This window comes from Chiloscyllium plagiosum, unplaced genomic scaffold (genome assembly GCF_037043375.1).
Source record: "Chiloscyllium plagiosum isolate Xiang-an unplaced genomic scaffold, Cpla_swu_hap1 HiC_scaffold_33, whole genome shotgun sequence".
Lineage (NCBI taxonomy): Eukaryota > Metazoa > Chordata > Chondrichthyes > Orectolobiformes > Hemiscylliidae > Chiloscyllium > Chiloscyllium plagiosum.
This window is the reverse complement of record NW_028270171.1, coordinates 29,257,982-29,281,017: the sequence shown is the minus strand read 5'-3', so window position 1 is coordinate 29,281,017 and position 23,036 is coordinate 29,257,982. Positions and strand designations below refer to the sequence as shown.

The 23,036-nt window shown below is 43.7% G+C and overlaps 1 protein-coding gene across 2 annotated transcripts in view; it reads left to right on the top strand.

The window, feature by feature from the left end:
• The window catches only part of micall1a (MICAL-like 1a), a 99,164-nt gene that overhangs the window by 72,222 nt on the left and 3,906 nt on the right, over positions 1-23,036 (top strand). For both annotated transcript variants that reach the window (XM_087978399.1, XM_043680010.2), the window contains 6 exons: positions 1,632-1,766; positions 2,642-2,768; positions 16,449-16,539; positions 18,506-18,579; positions 18,664-18,778; positions 20,216-20,262. In XM_087978399.1, the coding sequence (XP_087834525.1) occupies positions 1,632-1,766; positions 2,642-2,768; positions 16,449-16,539; positions 18,506-18,579; positions 18,664-18,778; positions 20,216-20,262 (589 nt within the window). The remainder of the gene's footprint in view (positions 1-1,631; positions 1,767-2,641; positions 2,769-16,448; positions 16,540-18,505; positions 18,580-18,663; positions 18,779-20,215; positions 20,263-23,036) is intronic.

Sequence of the window (23,036 nt, the reverse complement as noted above, 5' to 3'; positions counted from 1 at the left end):
GTGGAGGGGACTGCAGAGTCCGAGAGGGTCGTGGAGGGGACTGCAGAGTCTGGGAGGGTCATGGACTGGAGGGGACAGCAGATTCCGGGAGGGTCGTGGACTGGAGAAGGCTACAAAAGCAGGGAGGGCCAAAGCCACGAAAGGATTTGAGGATAAGGATTTTAAAATTATGATGTTTTTTTCTGGGAGTCGGTGTCGGACATTGAACACAGTGGTGTTCGGGGAATGAGAGTTGGTGCAAGCAGAGATACAGAGGACAGAGTTTTGGATGACCTCATGTTAATGTGTGGTAAAATGTGGAAGACCATGCAGCAGAACATTGAAACAATCAAGACTGGTGAAGCGACAATGGGGGTTTTAACAATGGGTAAGCTAAGACAGGGTAAAGGGTGATGGTGCTGAGGTGGGGTTGGTGCAAATATGACGTCAGAAGTTTGTCTCACAGACACATGATACTGAACAGACTGTCTCCATCTCAAACTCCACCGAGGAAAGCAGTGAAGTCAGTGGTTCAGGAACAGAGTTTAGGGTGTAGACAGCAATGGCATCATATTTAACTGGAACATTTTCTACTGATCCAGATCTGGAGGTCAGATAATTTGGTTAATTTTGCAACAGCGGAGGAGTTACTGTAGAGCTGGGTGTCGGCAACATATGTATGAAAGCTAAAATCTTGCTTTTTGGATAACGTTGCCAAAGGACAACTTATAGCTGCCCCTTCCACTTGTCCAACTTCATTACTGGCTAAATGTTCCTATCTGAATTCAGAACTGCCACTTCTCTTGTTGGGCTCCATTTTGCATCTTGTTTTCCCAGTGGAAAATAACCAGTTTCCATTCCTCCTTCAGCCATATTTCAGTCATTGCTCTGATATCATACTCTGAGTGTCTATATGTGCCATCAGCTTCCTTATACCCCTCATCTCAAAACAGCTCCTTTGTCTGTATTTTAGTTTTTGTTTCCTCTGCTTTCCATGTTCCCTCACAAATGCTCTTCCTTGTATTTCCAACTCTCCCGTCTGAATCTGTTGAGGCAAGTCTCCTCCATCCATAGTTTTTTGTTGTATTGAAGTGCAACCTGTCTGCCTTATACAGATCACAGCTTCCCCCCCGTGACAGTCCCAATTCCCCAGAAATCTAATGACTTTGTTTCCACATCATCCTTCCATTTGTTCTACCCTCCTACTTCTGAATTCATGAGCATGTGATCTTGGCAGTAATTCAGAGATCGCTACCCCTAAGGTCCAACTTTTTAATTCATTTCCAGTTTCCTGCAGTCTGCCTAAAGGACCTCCTACCTTTTTCCTACCGATACAGACCACAATTCATGGCTGTTCATCCTCATCCCTCAGCTCTCTGCGATCCACCTTGGTGACATCCTTGACCTTAACAACAGGGAGATAACATACCATCCTGGAGTCTGATCCACAGCCTCAGAAAGGCCTCAGTCGTTGCCTTAACTATTGAATCCACTGTCCCAATGGCTTTCCTGACTTTGGAGAATCAACGTTTTGGGCGTAAGTCCTTCATCAAGAATGAGGCGTGTGGGCTGGGGGCCCCCTAATTGAGAGGACTTTGGGAGATTATTCGTAGGAAGTCAACCTTTGTTCAGGGAATGATTTTTTTTTACAGTCTTCATGCAAAGAAAATCCATTTGATAGAAAATCCAGTCCAGCTGGAGTAACTGCTCCCCCCCGGCCTCGGAAAGGACCGAAACCAGCACGGCCTCCAGCCCCTGGCCATGGCTTCCCATTGATTAAGCGCAAGGTGAGTGTAAGAACTTTAACCTCCTGCCGGGAGTGAATCTTTTTGTTCAATTGTTTGCAGTTGTACTGATTTTTCTGATGTATGATGCTGAACAGGCCGAGCTGTGTCTCTGTGCAATCCCGGTACCCACTCTGTCTGCTGGTGTATGTGGGGTCTCTCTCACTGCAGACATTAACATCCTGTCCCTGTTAGCTGCTGGTCAATCTGCTTTCTGCCTGAATCAGCCGAGTCCTCACTTCACTTCTTGTGCCTTGCTCAGTCTCCTTGTTCTCGCTCTCTTTGTACACTGCCTCCACCTCACAATCTTGCTCACCATCCCTGACTCCCCACGTGTGCACCATCATGTGTGAGGGAGCAGGAGCTGTTATTACACTCACTGATAGTGCCTTGAGTGTGAAAGTGAGTTGTTACCACGCTTGCTGTTTGTGCCCTGTGAATGTTTAGCCTGTTACCACACTCCTTGTTCTGCCATGTGTGGTTGCCTTGTTATCACACTTGCTGATTATCTGACAGTGGATAGAGAGACCTGCTATCACATTTACTGATTGTCATCTATGCTGCTCTCTCACTGACTGACTTATCACCTGATTAAACAGTAGCATGTTGAAATTGAGCCGGCCTGTTTGGGCAGTATTGCTTTCACCTCAGAAATGAGCACACCATGAGTGGTGTCTGGCAATCATTTGAAAATATAATTCAATTCTACAAATGATCCAAGGCAAATGGACTCTGTGTGCCTGAATCTGTACCTTGAATATAGAGATTGAGGATCATTCATACTTCTCCCTTTCTGTGCTGATATATTTTATTTATTTTTGAAAGGATTGCGATTTCTCAGTAGCTTTATGTTCTGACTACTGTGATTTATTTTTTAGGTGCATGCAGATCAATATATTCCCGAGGAGAATATCCAGGGAGAGTTGGAACAACTAGAACAGAGTCTGGATGAACTGGAACATCGTGGGGTTGCATTAGAGGAGAAACTGCGCAGCTGTGAAAATGGTGAGTTCAGCAGAAACCCCTTAAATTAGGAAAGTGAGAATTAGCTGACGGTGTAAGGACGAGGGGCCGAGACTTCAGGTTTTGAGCTAAATTGTAGGGGGGTATGAGGAATAACTTTATACAGAGTGAATGGTAGTCAGCTGGAGCCCAGTGCCCACGAGGTGGAAGTGGAGAAAATCCATGATTTCAGAAGGACATTGGACAGGCACTTGAGGCAAATAAACTTGTTGGGTAATCGGGTAAAATAGAGAGTGAACACTGGAAGAATTGGCGTATGGAGAGCACAGACACTATAGGCTGAATGGTAGTTTCCTGTGCCCTGATGCAGTGACACTGTAGGGTAAGTAAGTCTGAGCTTAGTTGTGCCATTCTGTTAAACTGTGGCAGTCTCACATCTCACTTTTGGCTCTATAACCTTTAATACCCTTGCACAACTAAATCAGCCGCGTTATGAAATTTTATCATGGTTCCTAGAGTCAACAACTTTTCGTAAGAGAGAATTCCAGATTTCCACTACAGTATTTTTGGCTTCGTTAATGCAGACAGCATTCTAAACTTGTTTGATAGGAGCAGAGTACAAGAGCAAGAAGTTTGTGATGCCCTTGTTAGAATACTGCTGAGAGCTCAACTCGAGTATTGTGTGCAGTTAGAGATGTATAGCACAGAAACAGACTCTTCGGCCCAACTCATTCATGCCAACCAGATATCCTAAATTAGAACAAAGAACATTCCAGCGCAGTACAGGCCCTTCGGTCCTCGATGTTGTGCCGACAAGTGAAACCAATCTGAAGCCCAACTAACTTACACTATTCCATTATCATCCATATGTTTATCCAATGACCATTAAATGCCCTTAATGTTGACGAGTCTACTACTGTTGCAGACAGGGCATTCCACGCCGTTATGACTCCCTGAGTAAAGAACCTACCTCTGACGTCTGTCCTATATCTATCACCCCTCAATTTAAAGCTATGCCCCCTCGTGCTGGCCACCACCATCCGAGGAAAAGGGCTCTCACTGTCCACCCTATATAATCCTCTGATCATTTTGTCTGTCTCAATTAAGTAACCTCTTTACCTCTTTCTCTCTAACGAAAACAGTCTCAAGTCCCTCAGACGTCCCTCATTCCAGGCAACATCCTGGTAAATCCAGTCTGTACCCTTTCCAATGCTTCCATATCCTTCCTCAAGTGCAGCCTCACCAGAATTTTGTACAGCTGCAGCGTGACCTAGTGGCTCTGAAACTCAATCCTCTACCACTAAAAGCTCACACACCGTATGCCTTCTTAACGACCCCATCAATCTGGATGGCAGCCTTCAGGGATCTATGCACATGAACACCGAGCTCTCTCTGCTCATCCACACTGTCTAGAATCTTACCATTAGTCCAGTACTCTGTATTCTCTTACTCCTTCCAAAGTGAATCACTTTACACTTTTCCACATTAAACTCCATTTTTCACCTCTCAGCCCAATTCTGCAGCTTATCTATGTCCCTCTGTAACCTGCAACATCCTTTCACACTGTCCATAACTCCACTGACTTTAGTGTCATCCACAGATTTACTAATGCCCTTCTACACTGTCATCCAGGTAATTTATAAAATTGATAAACATCAGTGGCTCCAAAACAGATCCTTGTGGTATACCACTATTTACTGAACTCCAGGATGAACATTTCCTATCAACCACCCTCTGTCTTCTTTCAGCTAGCCAATTTCTGATCCAACCACTAAATCACCCTCAATCCCATGCCTCCTTATTTTCTGCAATAGCCTACCGTGGGGAACCTTATCAAAGCTTTACTGAAATCAGTATACACCACATCAACCGCTTTACCCTCATCCACCTGTTTGGTCACCTTCTCAAAGAACTCAATAAGATTTGAGAGGCCCAACCTACCCTTCACCAAACCGTGTTGAGTATCCCTAATCGGATTATTCCTTTCCAGATGATTGTAAATCCTATCTCTTATAATCATTTCCAAAACTTTGCCCACAACAGAAGTAAGGCTCACTGGTTTATAATTACCAGGGCTGTCTCTATCCCCCTTCTTGAACAAGGGGGCAACATTTGCTATCCTTCAGTCTTCCTGCCGACAATGATGACATAAAGATCAAAGCCATCGGCTCTGCAATCTCCTCCCTGGCTTCCCAGAGAATCCAAGGATAAATCCCATGTGACCCAGGGAACTTACCTATTTTCACACTTTCCAGAATTGCTAACACCTCCTGCTTGTGAACCTCAATCCTGTCTAGTCTAGTAGCCTGTATCTCAGTATTCTCCTCGACAACATTGTTTTTTTCCTTTGTGATTACTGACAAAAAATATTCATTTAGCAGCACTTCTATCTCTTTGAACTCCACGCACAACTTCCCACGACTGTCCTCGACTGGCCCTAATCTTATCCTGGTCATTCCTTTATTCCTGATATACCTATAGAAAGCTTTAGGGTTTTCCTTGATCCTATCTGCCAACAAATTCTCATGTCCCCTCCTGGCTTTTTTTAGCTCTTTCTTTAGGTCTTTCCTGGCTAACTTGTAACTCTCAAGCGCCCAAACTGAGCCTTCACATCTCATCTTTACATAAGCCTCCTTCTTCCTCTTTACAAGAGATTCAACTTCTTTAGTAAACCATGGATCCCTCGCTTGACCACTTCCTCCCTGCCTGACAGGTACATACTTATCAAGGACACGCAGTAACTGATACTTGAACAAGCCCCACATTTGAACTGTGCCCATCCCCATCTTATGCATCCTAAATCTTGCTTAATTGCATCATAATTGCCTTTCCCCCAGCTATAACTCTTGCCATGCAGTATATATTCTATCACTAAAGTAAACGTAACTGAATTGTGGTAACAACCACTAAAGTGCTCACCTACCTCCATATCCAACACCTGGCCTGGTTCATTACCCTGTATCAAATTAAGTGTGGCCTCACCTCTTGTTGGCCTGACTGCATGTGACCCACATCCTTCTCGACCCTTCCTATTCATATATCCAAGAGAGAAAGTGAGGGCTGCAGATGCTGGAGATCAGAGCTGAAAATGTGTTGCTGGAAAAGCGCAGCAGGTCAGGCAGCATCCAAGGAACAGGAAAATCGACGTTTCGGGCATAAGCCCTTCTTCAGGAATTCCTGAAGAAGGGCTTTTGCCCGAAACGTCGATTCTCCTGTTCCTTGGATGCTGCCTGACCTGCTGCGCTTTTCCAGCAACACATTTTCAGCAGTTGTATGACATTTGTCAAGTCTGTGCAATCTCCCAAAACTGACACTTCCATGATTGTCATAAATGTTCTGTAAGTGATTAGCATGATTTATCATAAATAGCAATATACATCGGCATGCACATGAATGACTGATGGATGGTAGTTTGGTGTGAGTTCGAATCAGATTTGCTTCGGCAGGTTTGAAGCCGGGAGTGTCAGCAGCAGATTATTGGCTTCATTAAGACTGTACTTCATAGCTCAAGGTTCAAACAGCAGATGGAATAAACCAGTGAGATATATTCTGGAATAGTGAGTATTTCAAGTTAAAAATGGTCAGGGCATGGTATCAGGAATCAGCTCATAGTCAAAGGGATCACCCACAGTTATGATATGTCTGCTTGAACCGCAGATCTTGGCCACGGATGGTTTGGAAACAGTGGAAGTAAGTGGAGTTAGTAAGCAGAACAGTAGACAGTGACCTCCATGTTCTTAGTATTTAAATAACAAAGATAATGATACAATACATTGCAGTTCTCCGCTGAGACTGAGGAGGTCAACATAGAGACCGATGGGTAACACTGCCAGAGCAGAGAGGGAGACAGTAATTGAACACGTTCATTATGTAGTTAGTAGTGGTCTGTAGAGTAAATATCTGGATTCAGAGTTTTAACAGGAACAGTAATAGTGGCAAGAAGTGTAGACTTTATGAAAGAACAGCCGTATAGTCATAACAGGTTTATAGAAAAACAAATCTGGACAGTGACACTTACCAGGAACGGTAGCCAGGAAAGGATAATAAATATATTGAATAATGAGAAGAGCGTAATGGATCCGCCTTGATAATGACAACCAACCAATTTCAGAAAGAATCCAAACATAATTGGACAAACTCCTGTGTATTATTGGAATATTCCAGTCTAATGTTCTCAGATTCGGATCCATTGTTGTAACATTCCAGTGAAATGTTCTCAGATTCTGATCATACTTGGAAGATTCCAGTCAAATATTCTACGATTCTCATCCTTTGTTGGAACATCCCTGTCTATTGTTCTCAGATTCTGATCCATTGTTGGAACATTCCAGTCTAATGTTCTCGGATTTTGATCCAGTGTTGTTAAATTCCAGTCTAATATTCTCAGATTCTGATCTCTCCTCCCCCTCTCTCTGGATTGCTGATCCCTGTTAATGCTGTCGGTGATGCTCCCGCTCATGTTATGGGATAACACATTGAAGGAGCCCATTTATCATTAAAAGATGGAATCCCTCCATTGCGATAACTAGAATCCTTGGAGATTGGCATTCATCACAGTCACTGAACAAACAAGCTCAGTTAACCAGTTCCTTGCATCACTTTTCATATCACAATAAAAGGGAGCATTTACTGGGTTTGGATGGAATGGATGAGCGCTGCTGAGGGATAGAGCATAAATCTTTCAATGAGGGATATTCCCGGAAATACATCCAGGGAAGTTATTTGGGTGGAACTGAGAAATAAGAAAGGGACGATCACCTTATTGGGATTGTATTATAGACCCCCCCTAATAGTCAGAGGGAAATTGAGAAACAAACTTGTAAGGAGATCTCAGCTATCTGAAAGAATAATAGGGTAGTTATGGTTGGGGATTTTAACTTTCCACACATCGACTGGGACTGCCATAGTGTTAAAGGTTCAGATGGAGAGGAATTTCTTAAGTGTGTACAATTTTCTGATTCAGTATGTGGATGTACCCACTAGAGAAGGTGCAAAACTTGACCTAGATGTTCTGTTCCCTAGATGCTGCCTGACCTGCTGTGCTGTTCCAGCAATAAAGTTTCAGCTTTGATCTCCAGCGTCTGCAGACCTCACTTTCTCCGCAAAACTTGACCTACTCTTGGGAAATAAGGAGAAAGTGAGTACTGCAGATGCTAGAGATCAGAGCTGAAAAATATGTTACTGGAAAAGCGCAGCAGGTCAGGCAGCATCCAAGGAACAGGAGAATCGACGTTTCGGGCATAAGCCCTTCTTCAGGAATTCTTGGGAAATAAGGCAGGGCAAGTGACTGAGGTGTCAGTGGGGGAGCACTTTGGGGCCAGTGACCATAATTCTATTCATTTTAAAATAGTGATGGAAAAGGATAGAGCAGATCTAAAAGTTGAAGTTCTAAATTGGAGAAAGGCCAATTTTGACGGTATTAGGCAAGAACTTTCGAAAGCTGATTGGAGGCAGATGCTCACAGGTAAAGGGACGGTTGGAAAATGGGAAGCCTTCAGAAATGAGATAACAAGAATCCAGAGAAAGTATATTCCTGTCAGGGTGAAAGGGAAGGTGGTAGGTATAGGGAATGCTGGAAGACTGAAGAAATTGAGGGTTTGGTTAAGAAAAAGAAGGAAGCATATGTCAGGTATAGACAGGATAGATCGAATGAATCCTTAGAAGACTATAAAGGAAGTAGGAGTATATTTAAGAGGGAAATCAGGAGGGCAAAACGGGGACATGAGATAGCGTTGGCAAATAGAATTAAGGAGAATCCAAAGGGCTTTTACAAATATATTAAGGACAAAAGGGTAACTAGGGAGAGAATAGGACCCCTCAAAGATCAGCAAGGCGGCCTTTGTGTGGAGCCACAGAAAATGCATCAGTATTTACTGTGGAAAAGGATATGGAAGATATAGACTGTAGGGAAATAGATGTGACATCTTGCAAAATGTCCAGATTACAGAGGAGGAAGTGCTGGATGCCTTGAAACGGTTAAAGGTGGATAAGTCCCCAGGACCTGATCAGGTGTAAGCTAGAACTCTATGGGAAGCTAGAGAAGTAATTGCTGAGGCCCTTGTCGAGATATTTGTATCATTGATAGTCACAAGTGAGGTGCCGGAAGACTGGAGGTTGGCAAACGTGGTGCCACTGTTTAAAAAGGGTGGTAAAGACAAGCCAGGGAACTCTGGACCGGTGAGCCTGACCTCGGTGGTGGGCAAGTTGTTGGAGGGAATGCTGAGGGACAGGATGTACATGTATTTGGAAAGGCAAGGACTGATTCGGGATAGTCAACATGGCTTTGTGCATGGGAAATCATGTCTCACAAACTTGATTGAGTTTTTTGAAGAAGTAACAATGAGGATTTATGAGGGCAGAGTGGTAGATGTGATCTATATGGACTTCAGTAAGGCGTTCGACAAGGTTCCCCATGGGAGACTGATTAGCAAGGTTAGATCTAACGGAATACAGGGAGAACTAGCCATTTGGATACAGAACTGGCTCAAAGGTAGAAGACAGAGGGTGGTGATGGAGGGTTGTTTTTCAGACTGGAGGCCTGTGACCAGTGGAGTGCCACAAGGATCGGTGCTGGGCCCTCTACTTTTTGTCGTTTACATAAATGATTTGGATGCGAGCATAAGAGGTACAGTTAGTAAGTTTGCAGATGACACCAACATTGGAGGTGTAGTGGACAGCGAAGAAGGTTACCTCAGATTACAACAGAATCTTGACCAGATGGGCCAATGGGCTGAGAAGTGGCAGATGGAGTTTAATTCAGATAAATGCAAGGTGCTGCATTTTGGGAAAGCAAATCTTAGGACTTATACACTTAATGGTAAGGTCCTAGGGAGTGTTGCTAAACAAAGAGACCTTAGAGTGCAGGTTCCTAGCTCCTTGAAAGTGGAGTCGCAGGTAGATAGGATAGTGAAGAAGGCGTTTGGTATGCTTTCCTTTATTGATCAGAGTATTGAGTACAGGAGTTTGGGAGGTCATGTTGCGGCTGTACAGGACATTGGTTAGGCCACTGTTGGAATATTGCGTGCAATTCTGGTCTCCTTCCTATCGGAAAGATGTTGTGAAACTGGAAAGGGTTCAGAAAAAATTTACAAAGATGTTGCCAGGGTTGGAGGATCTGAACGACAGGGAGAGGCTGAACAGGCTGGGGCTGTTTTCCCTGGAGCGTCGGAGGCTGAGAGGTGACCTTATAGAAGTTTACAAAATTATGAGGAGCATGGATAGGATAAATAGACAAAGTCTTTTCCCTGGAGTCGGGGAGTGCAGAACTAGAGGGCATAGGTTTAGGGTGAGAGGGGAAAGATATAAAAGAGACCTAAGGGGCAACTCTTTCACACAGAGGGTGGTACGTGTATGGAATGAGCTGCCAGAGGAAGTGATGGAGGCTGGTACAATTGCAACATTTAAGAGGCATTTGGATGGGTATATGAATAGGAAGGGTTTGGAGGGATATGGGCCGGCTGCTGGCAGGTGGGACTACATTGGGTTTGGGATATCTGGTTGGCATGGACGGGTTGGACCGAAGGGTCTGTTTCCATGTTGTACATCTCTATGACTCCATATCGTTCGCCATTTTTGGAACTTGAGCTGGTCAACAGCAATTTGAATTTACATTACATCTTTCATATATATAAATATCCTTCAGAGCATTATAAATCAAAGTGTTAACACTGAGCATAGCCAAAGATATGAGAGCAGTTTCGCCAGGAAGAGGTTTTAAGCAATTCTACAAGAGGAAAGTGAGGTAGAGGGAAGATTGGATCTCCGTGCTTAGTCTCAGAGAAGCTGACTGATATAGTGATTTACATAAACAGTGGTCAAGAGGCCATATTTAGAGAAACAGTTTTCAAGCTGGAAGACATTTCAGTGGAAGAGAGGGGTGATGTCATCAATTTTAAAACAATGATGAGAAGTTTAACTAGAAGCAGGTGTGGGTAATTGTTATAGAGGCCTACAGCATGGAAACAGGCCCTTTGGCTCAACATGCCCTCACCCCCAGTTTTCACAATTAAACTAGTCCTATTTGATTATGTTTGGTCCGTATCTCTCCATACTCCCTCCATCCATTTTCCTGTCTATGTACCTGTCTAAATGTTTCTTAAATGACAAAATCATACACACTTCCATCACTATCTCTGGCAGTCCTCTCCAGACACTCACCACCCTCTGTGTGAAAAAATTGCCCCTCTGGACCCTTTTGTATCTCTCCCCTCTCACCTTAAACCTATTCCCTCTAGTTTTAGACTCCTCTACCCTGAGGCAAAGCTGTTGGCTATCTACCTTATGATCTCCCTCTCATGATTTTATAAGCCTGTATAAGGTCACGCCTCAGTCTCCTACTGTCCAGAGAGAAAAAGTCCCAGCCTATCCAACTTTTCCTCATAACTCAAACCTTCCAGTCCAGGTAGCATCCTAGTAAATCTTTTCTGCACTCTTTCTAGATTAATAATATTAATTCTATAAAGTAGGGCGATCAGAACTGCACTCAGTACTCCAAATATGGCCTCACCAACATCTTGTACAGATGCAACAAGACATCCCAACTCCTATACTCAATGCTCTGACCGATGATGCCCACGGCCGCCTTCTCCACCCTGTCCACTGTGACTCCACTTTCAAGGAGCTATAAACCTGTACCTCTACTCTTTGTTCAGTAACACTGCCCTGGGCCCTCCCATTGATTGTCTAAGTCCTGCCCTGGTCTGACCCACCAAAATCCAACACCTTGCATTTACCTAAATTAAACTCCATCTGCCATTCCTCAGCCCACTGGCTCAGTTGATTCAGATCTCCCAGATTACCTTCACTGTCCACTCTTATCACCAATCATCAAACCATATCTCCAAAATTCTCATCCAAATCATTTATGTAAATAACAAATAAGAGTGGACCAGCGCTAATCCCTGTGGCACACTGCTGGTCACAGGCCTCCAGTCTGTAAAACAATCCTCGCTCATCACCTTCTGTCTTCTATCACCAAGCTAATTTGATATCCAATGGCTAGCTGTACCTGGATCCTGTGAGATTTAATCTTATTCAACAACCCACCATACAGTACCTTGTCAAAGGCCTTGCTAAAGTCCATGTAGACAACGTCTACCGCACTGTCCTCATCTACTTTCTTGGTCACCCCTTCAAAAAAACACAATCATATTCATGAGACACAATTTTTCGTGCACAGAGTTATGCTGACTATACCAAATGAGTCCTTGCCTCTCCAAATGCATGTAGATCCTGTCTCTCAGAATACCCTCTCTAACAAGTTATCCACAATGGACATAAGGCTCACTGGTTTGTATTTCTCAGGCATTTCCCTGCAGCCTTTCTTAAATAATAGCACAACATTAGCCACCCCTCCAATCTTCACGCTCTCCACCTATGGCTGTCGAGACACAAATGTCCACTAGGGGCTCTGCAATTTCCTGCCTAGCCTCCCACAAATTCCTAGGATACACTTCATCAGGTCCCAAGGATTTATTTATCTTAATGCATTTTAAGTCTTTCAGCACCACCTTTTCTGTAATGTAGACTGCCTTCAAGACATTATTTTATTTTCCCAAGTTCCCTAACATTCTTGCCTTTCTCAACGGTAAATACTGACAAGAAATGTTTATTTACAATCTCACCCATCTCTTGTGGCTCCATACACAGATGCCTTGTCGATCTTTAAGAGGCCCTATTCTCTCCCTAGTTATTCTTTTGCCCTCAATATACTTGCAGAATCTCTGGATTCTCCTTTACCTTATCTGCTAATGCTATCTTATGTCTCCTGATTTCTCTTTCAAATGTACTCTGACACCCTCTACACTCCTCAAACAATTTACTTGACCCCAGCTGCCTATACGTGGCATATACCCCCTTCTTTATCAGGGCCTCAATAATTCTAGTCATCCAGGATTCCCTACTCCTGCCAACCTTACCCTTCACTCACAGGAAAATGCTGGCCCCAGACCCTCACTGACTCACTTTTGAAAGCGTTTCACTTACCAAACATCCTTTTGACTGCAAACAGCCTCTCCAATCAACATTTGAAAGCTCCTGTCTAAAACCATCAAAATTGGCCTTGTCCCAATTTAGAACTTTTACTTGTGAACCAGATCTGTTATTTTCCATAACTCTTTTAAAACTAATGGAATTATGGTCACTGGTACCCAAGTGCTCCCCACTGACACTTCCATCACTTGCTTTATAGTCATACATATTTACAGTATGAGAAAAGGCCCTTCGGTCCATTGTGTCTACGCTGGTCATTAGGCACCTATCTACTCTCATTACGTTTCCCAGCACTTAGCTTGTATGCTTCGGTCCTTCAAATGATGATCTGAATACTACTTTAATGTTGTTAGGGTTCCCACCTGTACCACATTTTTAGGCAGTGAGTTTTTCCTTCGTACAGGAAGAGAGGAAGTAAGATTCCAAGATGGGAATGGGATGTGGCTGAAAAGCAATGAGAGCAATCATCAGAAATGGTCTATCCTACTCTGCTTCCCCAGTCTACATAGAGTCATACAGCATAGAAACAGGCCCTTCGGCCCAACCCGTCCATGCTGACCAGTTTCCTAAACTTAAGATGAAAGTTAATGTAAAGAGAAAACTAAATTATCACCCACTGCCTTTGTAGCATGTGTCTCTGATCTCAAAAATAAAACAAAGGACTGTAGATGCTGGAATTCTGAAACAAAACCAGAAATTACTGGAGAAACTCAAGTGGATAAGAAAGCATATGGTGTTTTGGCTTTCATTAACAGGGAGGTCAGGTTTAAGAGCCGTGAGGTTTTGCTGCAGCTCTACAAGACCCTGGTGAGACCACATTTGGAATATTATGTCCGGTTCTGGTCACCCTATTATACGAAAGATATGAAGGTTTTGGAGAGGGTGCAAAGAAGGTTTACCAGGATGCTGTCTGGACTGGAGGGCTTGACTTACAAAGAGAGGTTGACTGAGCTCGGACATTTCTCTCTGGAGAGAAGGAGGAAGAGAGGTGACCTGATCGAGGTATACAAGGTAATGAGAGGCATGGATAGAGTCAATAGCCAGAGACTTTTCCCCAGGGCAGGATTGACTGGTACGAGGGGTCATAGTTTTAAGGTGTTAGGAGGAAGGTATAAAGGAGACGTCAGAGGTAGGTTCTTTTCGCAGAGAGTTGTGAATGCATGGAATGCGTTACCAGTGACGGTGGTGGAAGCAGAGTCATTGGGGACATTTAAGTAATTGCTGGACATGCACATGGATAGCAGTGAGTTGAGGGGTGCGTAGGTTAGGTTATTTTATTTTACATTAGGATTAATCCTTGGCACAACATTATGGGCTGAAGGGCCTGTTCTGTGCTGTACTTTTCTTGGTTCTGTGTTCTACAAACTCAACAAGTCTGGCTGCATCTGTAGAAAGAAATCAGAGTTAATGTTTTGTGTCCTGTCACCCTTCTGAACTGACCAGAAGAGGAGGTCTCAGAGGTGACTAAGGTAGTGGTCGGGAGAACAAATATATATGATGGTTTACGTGGACTTCCAGAAAGCATTTGATAAAGTCCACATAAGAGACTGTTAACAAAGGTAACATGGATCTGAGGACAGATTGCTGACATGGCTGGGAAATTGGTTGACTGGCAAGCGACAGAAAGTAGGGATAATAGGTAAGTACCTTTACTGAAAATGGCAAGAGTGACCAGTGGTGTCCTACGGGAATCTGTTAGCATCTCAATTATTCACATTGTATATCAACGACTTGGATAATAGCATAGAAAGTCATATTCCAAATTTGCTGATGACACAACGCTAGGTGGCATTGTAGACAATGTAGATGATAAGTCGTAAGTTCATGGAATGCCCTGCCAGCAGCAGTGGTGGACTCTCCCTCTTTATGGGCATTTAAGCGGGCATTGGATAGGTATATGGAGGATAGTGGGTTAGTATAGGTTAGGTGGGCTTGGATCGGCGCAACATCGAGGGCCAAAGGGCCTGTACTGCGCTGTATTCTTCTATGTTCTATGTTCTATAACATAAAATTACAAAGGAATATTGATAGATCAAGTGTTTGTGCAAAGCTGTAGCAAATGGAATTCAATGTAAGCAAGTGTGAGGTTATCCGTTTTGGATCAAGAAAGGATAGACAAGGGTACTTTCCAGATGGTATGAAGTTAAATAAAGTGGATGTCCAAAGAGACGTGGGGTTCAGGTGTATAGATCTTTAATATGTCACAAACAGACATAGAAAATAATCAAGAAAACTAATAGAATGCTGGCCTTTATATCTAGGGGACGGATTGTAAGAATGCAGAAGTTATATTAACATAGATTTACAAGAATTCTGTCTGGGTTAAGTTATGCGGAGAGATTATACAAATTAGGCCTGTTTTCTCCCAAATTTAGAAGGTTAAGGGGTGATCTGTTTGAGGTTTTCAAGATATTAACAGGAAAGGAAAGGATAGATAAACTATTTCAACTGCTTGGGAATTCTAGAACTAGAGGCAAGTCTAAGAATTAGGGCCAGACCATTTAGGAGAGATGTTAGGAAGCACTTCTATACATGAAGGATGGTAGATGTTTGGAATTCTCTTCCACAAATAGCAATAGATCCTGGATTAGTTGTTCATTTTAAATCTGATATAGATACATTTTTGTTGAGCAAAGTTATTAAGAGATATGGACCAAAGGCGGCACGGTGGCACAGTGGTTAGCACTGCTGCCTCGCAGCGCCAGAGACCCGGGTTCAATTCCCGTCTCAGGCAACTGACTGTGTGGAGTTTGCACGTTCTCCCCGTGTCTGCGTGGGTTTCCTTTGGGTGCTCCGGTTTCCTCCCACAGTCCAAAGATGTGCAGGTCAGGTGAATTGGCCATGCTAAATTGCCCGTAGTGTTAGGTAAGGGGTAAATGTAGGGGTATGGGTGGGTTGTGCTTCGGCGGGTCGGTGTGGACTTGTTGGGCCGAAGGGCCTGTTTCCACACTGTAAAGTAATCTAATCTAATCTAAAAAAAAAAGGCAGGAATATGGAGTTAGGCCACAGGTCAGGATTGATCTGAACTGAATGGTGGAACTGGCTCAAGGAGCTGAATGACCTATCCCTGTTCTTTTGTCCTGGGTTCCTCGGTCTTTTATATCCTGCTACTTTATCGCTGCGATCGAAAGATCACTAATCTAATCCTAAAGTCTTTTTGGTTTTCAATCCCACTCAAGTGCTCATTCCTGATATTTCTAATGCTGTAATTGTCTTCTATCCTAATACTGCCACAACCCCCTTTCTTCCAACCTCCCTTTTGATTCTAAAGACATTGTAAACAATTTCCCAAGTTATGCCCAGCTTGTATCAGGATGCTGTGATGCTTATACCCTTTAAGTTGAATTTGTTTTGTGAAAATGGGAGAATACAGGGAGGGAACACCAGCATCTGGAGCCTGGACAATTGAGGGCATGGCCTCCAATTTCTGAGCAATAGAAATGGGGAATGGAAAAGAAACCAGAGTTTGGAGCAGTGCAGAATTTCTGGATTACTGGAGGTTACAAGAGTACTATTCCTGAATAGTACACTGTTCAGCTGGCTAAAGGAGAAGTTGTATCATTCACAGCTAAAGGCTGAGAGAGGGGTTGGGAAGCTGTCCTCGATCTGCCACATTGTGGGGAGGTGACAACCCCTTAGGAGGGAGGGGCAGGTGGGCCTGCTTCCAGGAAGGGAACGAGGTCTTGATACCTCCCTGTCAGTGCTCATTTTCTGTTTCACCTGCACTCTCAGATGAAGATGAAGATGATCTCCTGGTTGATTGGTTCAAACTAATCCATGAGAAGCACATGCTGGTTCGCCGTGAGTCAGAGCTGGTTTACACGTGAGTTGCTGTGTTATTTCATTTATTCTCTTCCCTTTACCATGTTTCAGCTCCTTGCATCACAATAACCTTGTGCATGTTTGGATTGTCCTTACTTTGGAAATGCCAGCCATTCCCATTCCCTAATATTTGATGGTGATGGGACATTGCTGAGGTGTCTCTGGTCTCGGGGTAGCTATGCGAAGGCAGAACAGAAAGGAAAGGCCGTCTGCAGGAACCCCTGTTGTTACCGCCTGTCAGTGTAACATCAGCCAGTCCTCAGCCACCTCATTAAGAACGTAGAACAGAACAGCACAGGAGCAGGACCTTCAGCCATGATATCTGAGCCGACCATAATGCCACTCTAACCTAATTCCACCTGCTTGCACGTATTCCCTATCCTCTACTCCCTGCCTGTTCATGTGTCCGTCGAAATGCCTCTTAAACATTGCTATCATCTCTGTGTCTACCACCTCCCTGGCAGTGCATACCAGACACCTATCGTCTTCTGCGTAAAAAACGTTGCACACATCCTTAAAACTTTCTTCCTCTCACCTTGACCTATTATTTGAAATTTCCCCTGAGAAAGCAAGTCGGACTATTCACCTTTTCCAAGCCTCTCATAATTTTATATACTTCTGTCAGATCACCTTTCAGCCTCTGATTCTCTAGTGAAAACAATCCATGTTTGTCCACCCTTCCTATAGCTATTATACTCCAATCTAGGCAATATCCTAATAAACCTCTTTTGCGCCCTGTCCAAAGCCTCCAGATCTTTCCGATCATGTGGCAACCAGAACTATACAGAATACTCCAAATGTGTTTGAACTAAAGTGTGGTTCAGCTGCAACATGACTTCATGTCTAGTTATACAGCACAGGTCCTTCAGTCCAACCCACCTGCGCCAACCAGATATCCTCAACTGATCGAGTCCCATTTGCCAGCATTTGGCCCATATCCCTCTAAACCCTTCCTAGTCAGGTACCCATTCAGATGCCTTTTAAATGTTGCTATTTTACCTACCACCTCCTGCTTTCCTCTGGCAGCTCGTTTCATTCACACACCACTCTGTGCTCTGAGGTTGGTAGATCAATGACAAAGACTCCGCACATGTAAATAAAGGGTAAATTGGTGATGGGGTACAGGCTTCTACAGAGTTATTTCACTGCCAATCAGAAAAAATACCCTGCACAACTAGCTTCTGTGACCAAGCCAAGTTACCAACTCACCATGTACCCATGTGACTTAATCTTCTGGACCAGCCTACTATGACAGCATTTGTCAGTTGCTTTAGTAAAGTCTATGTAGACAACATCCACTGCCTTACCCTCATCAATTGTCTTCATCACTTGCTGAAAAACTCAATCAAATTTGTGAAACAAAGCCGTTTTTTCTCACGCTGTGCTGCACCCTGTGTGTAAGTTTAGAGCGTTTGTGCAAAGCTGTGTTTCCACCTGTGTTCCTCTGCAGCACAGCTAGGTCAACTCGGACTGATGCAGTTTATCATCTGATTATGGTCTTTAAATGAAGCAGAGTGATAGTGCCATTCCAGCCCTATGTTTCCTCCTTTGCTTCTCTTTCCCTTTACTCCCTTCCCCCTTTTCTTTGCTGTACTGCCTGCTCCTTGTGCCTGTTCCTCTATCAGTTGTTATGCTGCCTGGTCTATCATCAGGCTCCTGTGTTTTGGCCCCAGGCTGTTGCTCTGCTCTGTAGTGGAGTTTTATATCAATGAGTTGTCCCAGCCCCTAATCCACCACTGATGGGCCTGACCTGACCAGGCATGGGAGTCTCCAGGGATTGCACGGGTGGTGAGAGAATGAGGACAGTAACTGTTGGATAAAGTGCGCTGCCATTTCCTAGCCCTAATGAGTTAGTGAAGGAGTCTGGATAGATAAGCTTCTCTATAGGAATCGGTTGTTGTTTAACTGGGGAGGCTGCCTCAGTCTGAAATCTGTTGCTGTAACGTGAACCCTGTCCAATCACACAGTTTCAAGCAGCAGAATTTGGAGGAAAGGCAAGCTGACGTGGAGTATGAACTACGCTGTCTACTTAACAAACCGGGTGAGTTGTGGTTGCACAGTACACTCGGTTTAGCTTCCCCACTCAATTCCTTCAGGCTGCTCACTGCTTCACTTGTCCCTGTAGAGAAAGATTGGACCGATGAGGATCGAGCACGAGAGGCAGAGTTGATGCAGGAGTTGATTACGGTCATCGAGCAAAGAAATGCCATCATCAACAGCCTGGATGAAGACCGGCAGCGGTAACCTATTCAGTATTTAGGGTCACACAAATAGAGAGTGCGGGAAACTCAACAGGTCTGACAGCACCTGTGGCAAGAGAAACAGTTCATGTTGCAAGTTCAGGATAGCTCCTCGAGTGAAAAGAGCTGGAAAACAGTCGGTCTTCCTGCTCTTAATAAAGGGGGAGGAGGAGCAAGTGAACCAGATTGAGGGGGAGTCCCAGAGTAGAAGACAAAGTGAGTGTTAATCATGGTCAAGAAGAGATGGAGACATCATGTTGGTGTAAGTAATAGGTGAACGCAAAGCCAATGAAACACTGGTTTTGAAGGGTGGTGTAATTCAATCGAAATGGAGACCAGAGTGTACCATGAAATTGTTGGAGTTCAGTACTAAAACCTTGAGGATATAAAGTGCTTAAGCAGAAAACAACATGTTGTTCTTCAAGTTTGTATTGAGATTCATTGAAGGATGCCCAGGGTGGAAATGTTCACATGACAGCAAGATGGTGTATAAAATAGCAAGCAACTGGAAGGTTAGTTATTCTTACTGACAGGAGGTTTTCCACAAAGTGGTCACCCAGTCTGTGTTTGGTCCTGCTGTGTAAAGGAGGCTGCATTGTGAGCAGTGAATGCAGTAGACTGCATTGAAAGACGTACAATTAGACGCTGTGCTCGGGGCCTCAGTAAGGAGGTGGAAGGGCAAATGTTACATCTTCTCTGATTACATGGGAAGGTGCCTTGGGGGAGTGAGGAAGTGTTAGGAATCATGTAAGAGTGGAGCAGGATGTCACAGAGGGAACAGTCCCATGGAATGCTGACAGTGTTGGTGAGAAAGGGAGGTTGTGTTTGGCAGTGGTATCCTGCTGGAGGTGGTAGAAATGGCAGGGCATTATTCTTTGAGTGCAGAGACTACTGGGGTGGAGAATGAGGGCAAGAAGAATCCTAGCACTGATGTGGGAGGGTGGGGAAGAAATGAGGGTAGAACTGTGGGAGATGAGACCAACATGGCTCAAGGCTCGGTTATTGGCAAAGGAATAGTCCTCTGTTGAGGGAGAAGGACGACATTTCTGAGGCAACCCAGTGGAATGTGGGAGCAGATCAGATGCCATGGAGAAACTGGGAGAATGGAATGGAATCCTTGCAGGAAGCAGTGTGAAGGAGTGTAGTCGAGGTGACTGAGAGCCAATAGTGGACGCCCTATCCCCAGAAATGGAAAGAGAAATCAAAGAAGGGAAGAGTCTGAGATGGATCGGGGAAGATGAGAGAAATCACTACGATTAGGGTGCTGGAGTAGTAGGATAGTGGGTTACCAGCTTTCTGTCAGATTAACTGACCCAGGATATTGAGGTATAATCTTCCCATCTGAAGGTGATCAATACAGGATTGTCGAGTACATTGTCATTTTGTTTAACGTAAGAGAGTGAAAACGATGAGTTAATTCTCATTCCTGTCTTACAGAGAGGAAGAGGAAGATAAATTGTTGGCAGCAATGATAAAAAACAAAGGTAAGGTATTTGCTCCAAATATAATTTACACACCACCACCTGTGGTCACTCAACTACATTGGCTTCTTGTTAAGAACATTGTAAAATTCCCTTAACTCATTAGCTGGCCCTGCCCATTCATCCCTAACCACCTGTAGTTCTGCAGAGCTCCAAGATACCTGTTTTCCTCTAATCTGACCTCTTAAGCATCTCTGATTTTTTTATTCTTCATCCCACCATAGGTGGTCATGGTCTTGAACTCTTGAATTGCCTTTCTCAATGTTACTGCCTCTATTCCTCCATTTAAGGTGTTTCTTAAAACCAACTTCTTTGGCTAAACATTTGGTCATCTGCCAAAATATCTCATTACCTGGTTTGGTGTCTAGTTTTGTGCAATGATTGACAGACGTCTGTTAAACAATGTTTCACTACCTTAATGGCACCATTTAAATGCAAGGTGTTATCATTTACACATAATATACATTGTAATTTCTCCAGATCAGAATATTGGGACCATATCATTCTGGATTTTGACATTTTCTGAATTTATTGAATAAGTTTAGAATGCCTAACCGGAAAATTTGACCGATAGAAATACAGAGGAACGTCGATTATTCGGCATTTGATTATCCGAATATTGGATTATCCGGCAAGATCGCAAGGTCCCGGTACTTGGCTAAACTGTTACCCGGAATTCAAGTAACCAAATGAAATACTGTCTGCCCGTGTCCTTCGGATAATCGAGGTTCTTCTGTATTTATCTGAAGCATAAAACACAGAAGTATAGCAGGAATAAAAGAATAACTAAAGAAAGATTACGGCCAATCAAGGACAGTAGTGGGAAGTTGTGCGTGGAGTCCAAGGAGATAGGGGAGTGCTAAATGAATATTTTTCGTCAGTATTCACACTGGAAAAAGACAATGTTGTTGAGAATACTGAGATACAGGCTACTAGACTAGACACGATTAACATTCACAAGGAGGAGATATTAGCAATTCTGGAAAGTGTAAAAATAGATAAACCCCCTGGGCCAGATGGTATTTATCCTAGGATTCTCTGGAAAGCCAGGGAGGAGATTGCAGAGCCTTTGGCTTTGATCTTTATGTCCTCATTGCCTACAGGAATAGTTCCAGATGACTGGAGGATAACTAATGTCCCCATGTTCAAGAAGGGGAGTGGGGACAACCCTGGTAATTATAGACCAGTGAGCCTTACTTTGGTTGTGGGTAAAGAGTTGGAAAAGGTTAAAAGAGATGGGATTTATAATCATCTAGAGAGGAATAATTTGATTAGGGATAGTCAACAATGTTTTGTGAAGGGTAGGGCGTACCTCACAAACATTATTCAGTTCTTTGAGATAGTGACCAAACAGGTGGATGAGGGTAAAGCGGTTGATGTGGTGTACATGGATTTCAGTAAGAAGTTTGATAAGGTTCCCCACGGTAGGCTATTACACAAAATACAGAGGCATGGGATTGAGGGTGATTTAGTGGTTTGGATTAGAAGTTGGCTAGCTGAAAGAAGACAGAGTGTGGTGGTTGATGGGAAATGTTCATCCTGGAGTTCGTTACTAGTGGTGTACCTCAAGGATCTGTTTTGGGGCCACTGCTGTTTGTCATTTTTATAAATGACCTGGATGAGGGCATAGAAGGATGAGTTGGTAAATTTGCGATGACACTAAGGTCGGAGGAGTTGTAGGTAGTGAGGAAGGATGTTGCAGGTTACAGAGGGACATAAATAAGGTGCAGAGCTGGGCTGAGAGGTAGCAAATAGAGTTTATTGCGGAAAAGTGTGAGGTGATTCACTTTGGAAGGAGCAACAGAAATAAAGAGTAACGGGCTAATAGTAGTTTAGATGAGCACAGAGATCTCAGTGTCCATGTACATGTTGCCACCCAGGTTGATAGGGTTGTTAAGAAGGCATGTACGGTGTGTGAGCTTTTATTGGTAGAGTGATTGAGTTTCGGACCCATGAGGCCATGCTGCAGCTGTACAAAACTCTGGTGCAGCCGCACTTGGAGTATTGTGTACAGTTCTGTTCACCACATTATAGGAAGAATGTGGAAGTTTTGGAAAGGGTTCAGAGGCGATTTACTAGGATGTTTCCTGGTATGGAGGGAAGGTCTTATGAGGAAAGGTTGAGGGACTTGAGGTAGTTTTTGTTAGAAAGAGGTTGAGAGGTGACTTAATCAAGACATATAAGGTAATTAGAGGGTTAAGTAGAGTGGACCGTGAGAGCCTTTTTCCTCTGATGCTTTTTCATTTTTCCTGCCAAAATGAATAACTTTTTCCCAAATTATATTGCATTGGCCAGATTTTTGCCCATTCATTCCATCTACATTAATCTAAAAGCTCCTTCTGTCTTCACAACATCCTTTCCTACCTATCCTGCTGTCATCTGCAAATTTCATCGCTATGTCTTTGCTTCTCTCATCTAAGTCACTGGTGTAGATTGTAATATGCTGGGACCCCATCACAGACCCGTGCAGGACTCAACTCGTCACATCTCGCTGATCAGTCAAAGATCTATTTATGCATACTGTAATTTCTGCTCACGAGCCAATCTTCTACTTCTGCATCACGCGCTTTTGTTTTCTGCGGTAATTTTGATGTCACACCTTATCAAATGCCTTCTGGAAATATACTCTGGCACTCCCAGGCAATATTAAAAGATGGAACATTAAACCCAGCTCTGTCTGCCCTCTGCTGGCTGAAAGCTTCAAGTCTTCCCACTGCTCAACATCATCATGTTAAATACACAAATAGTAATGTCACATCACTCTGTGGAGTAACCTG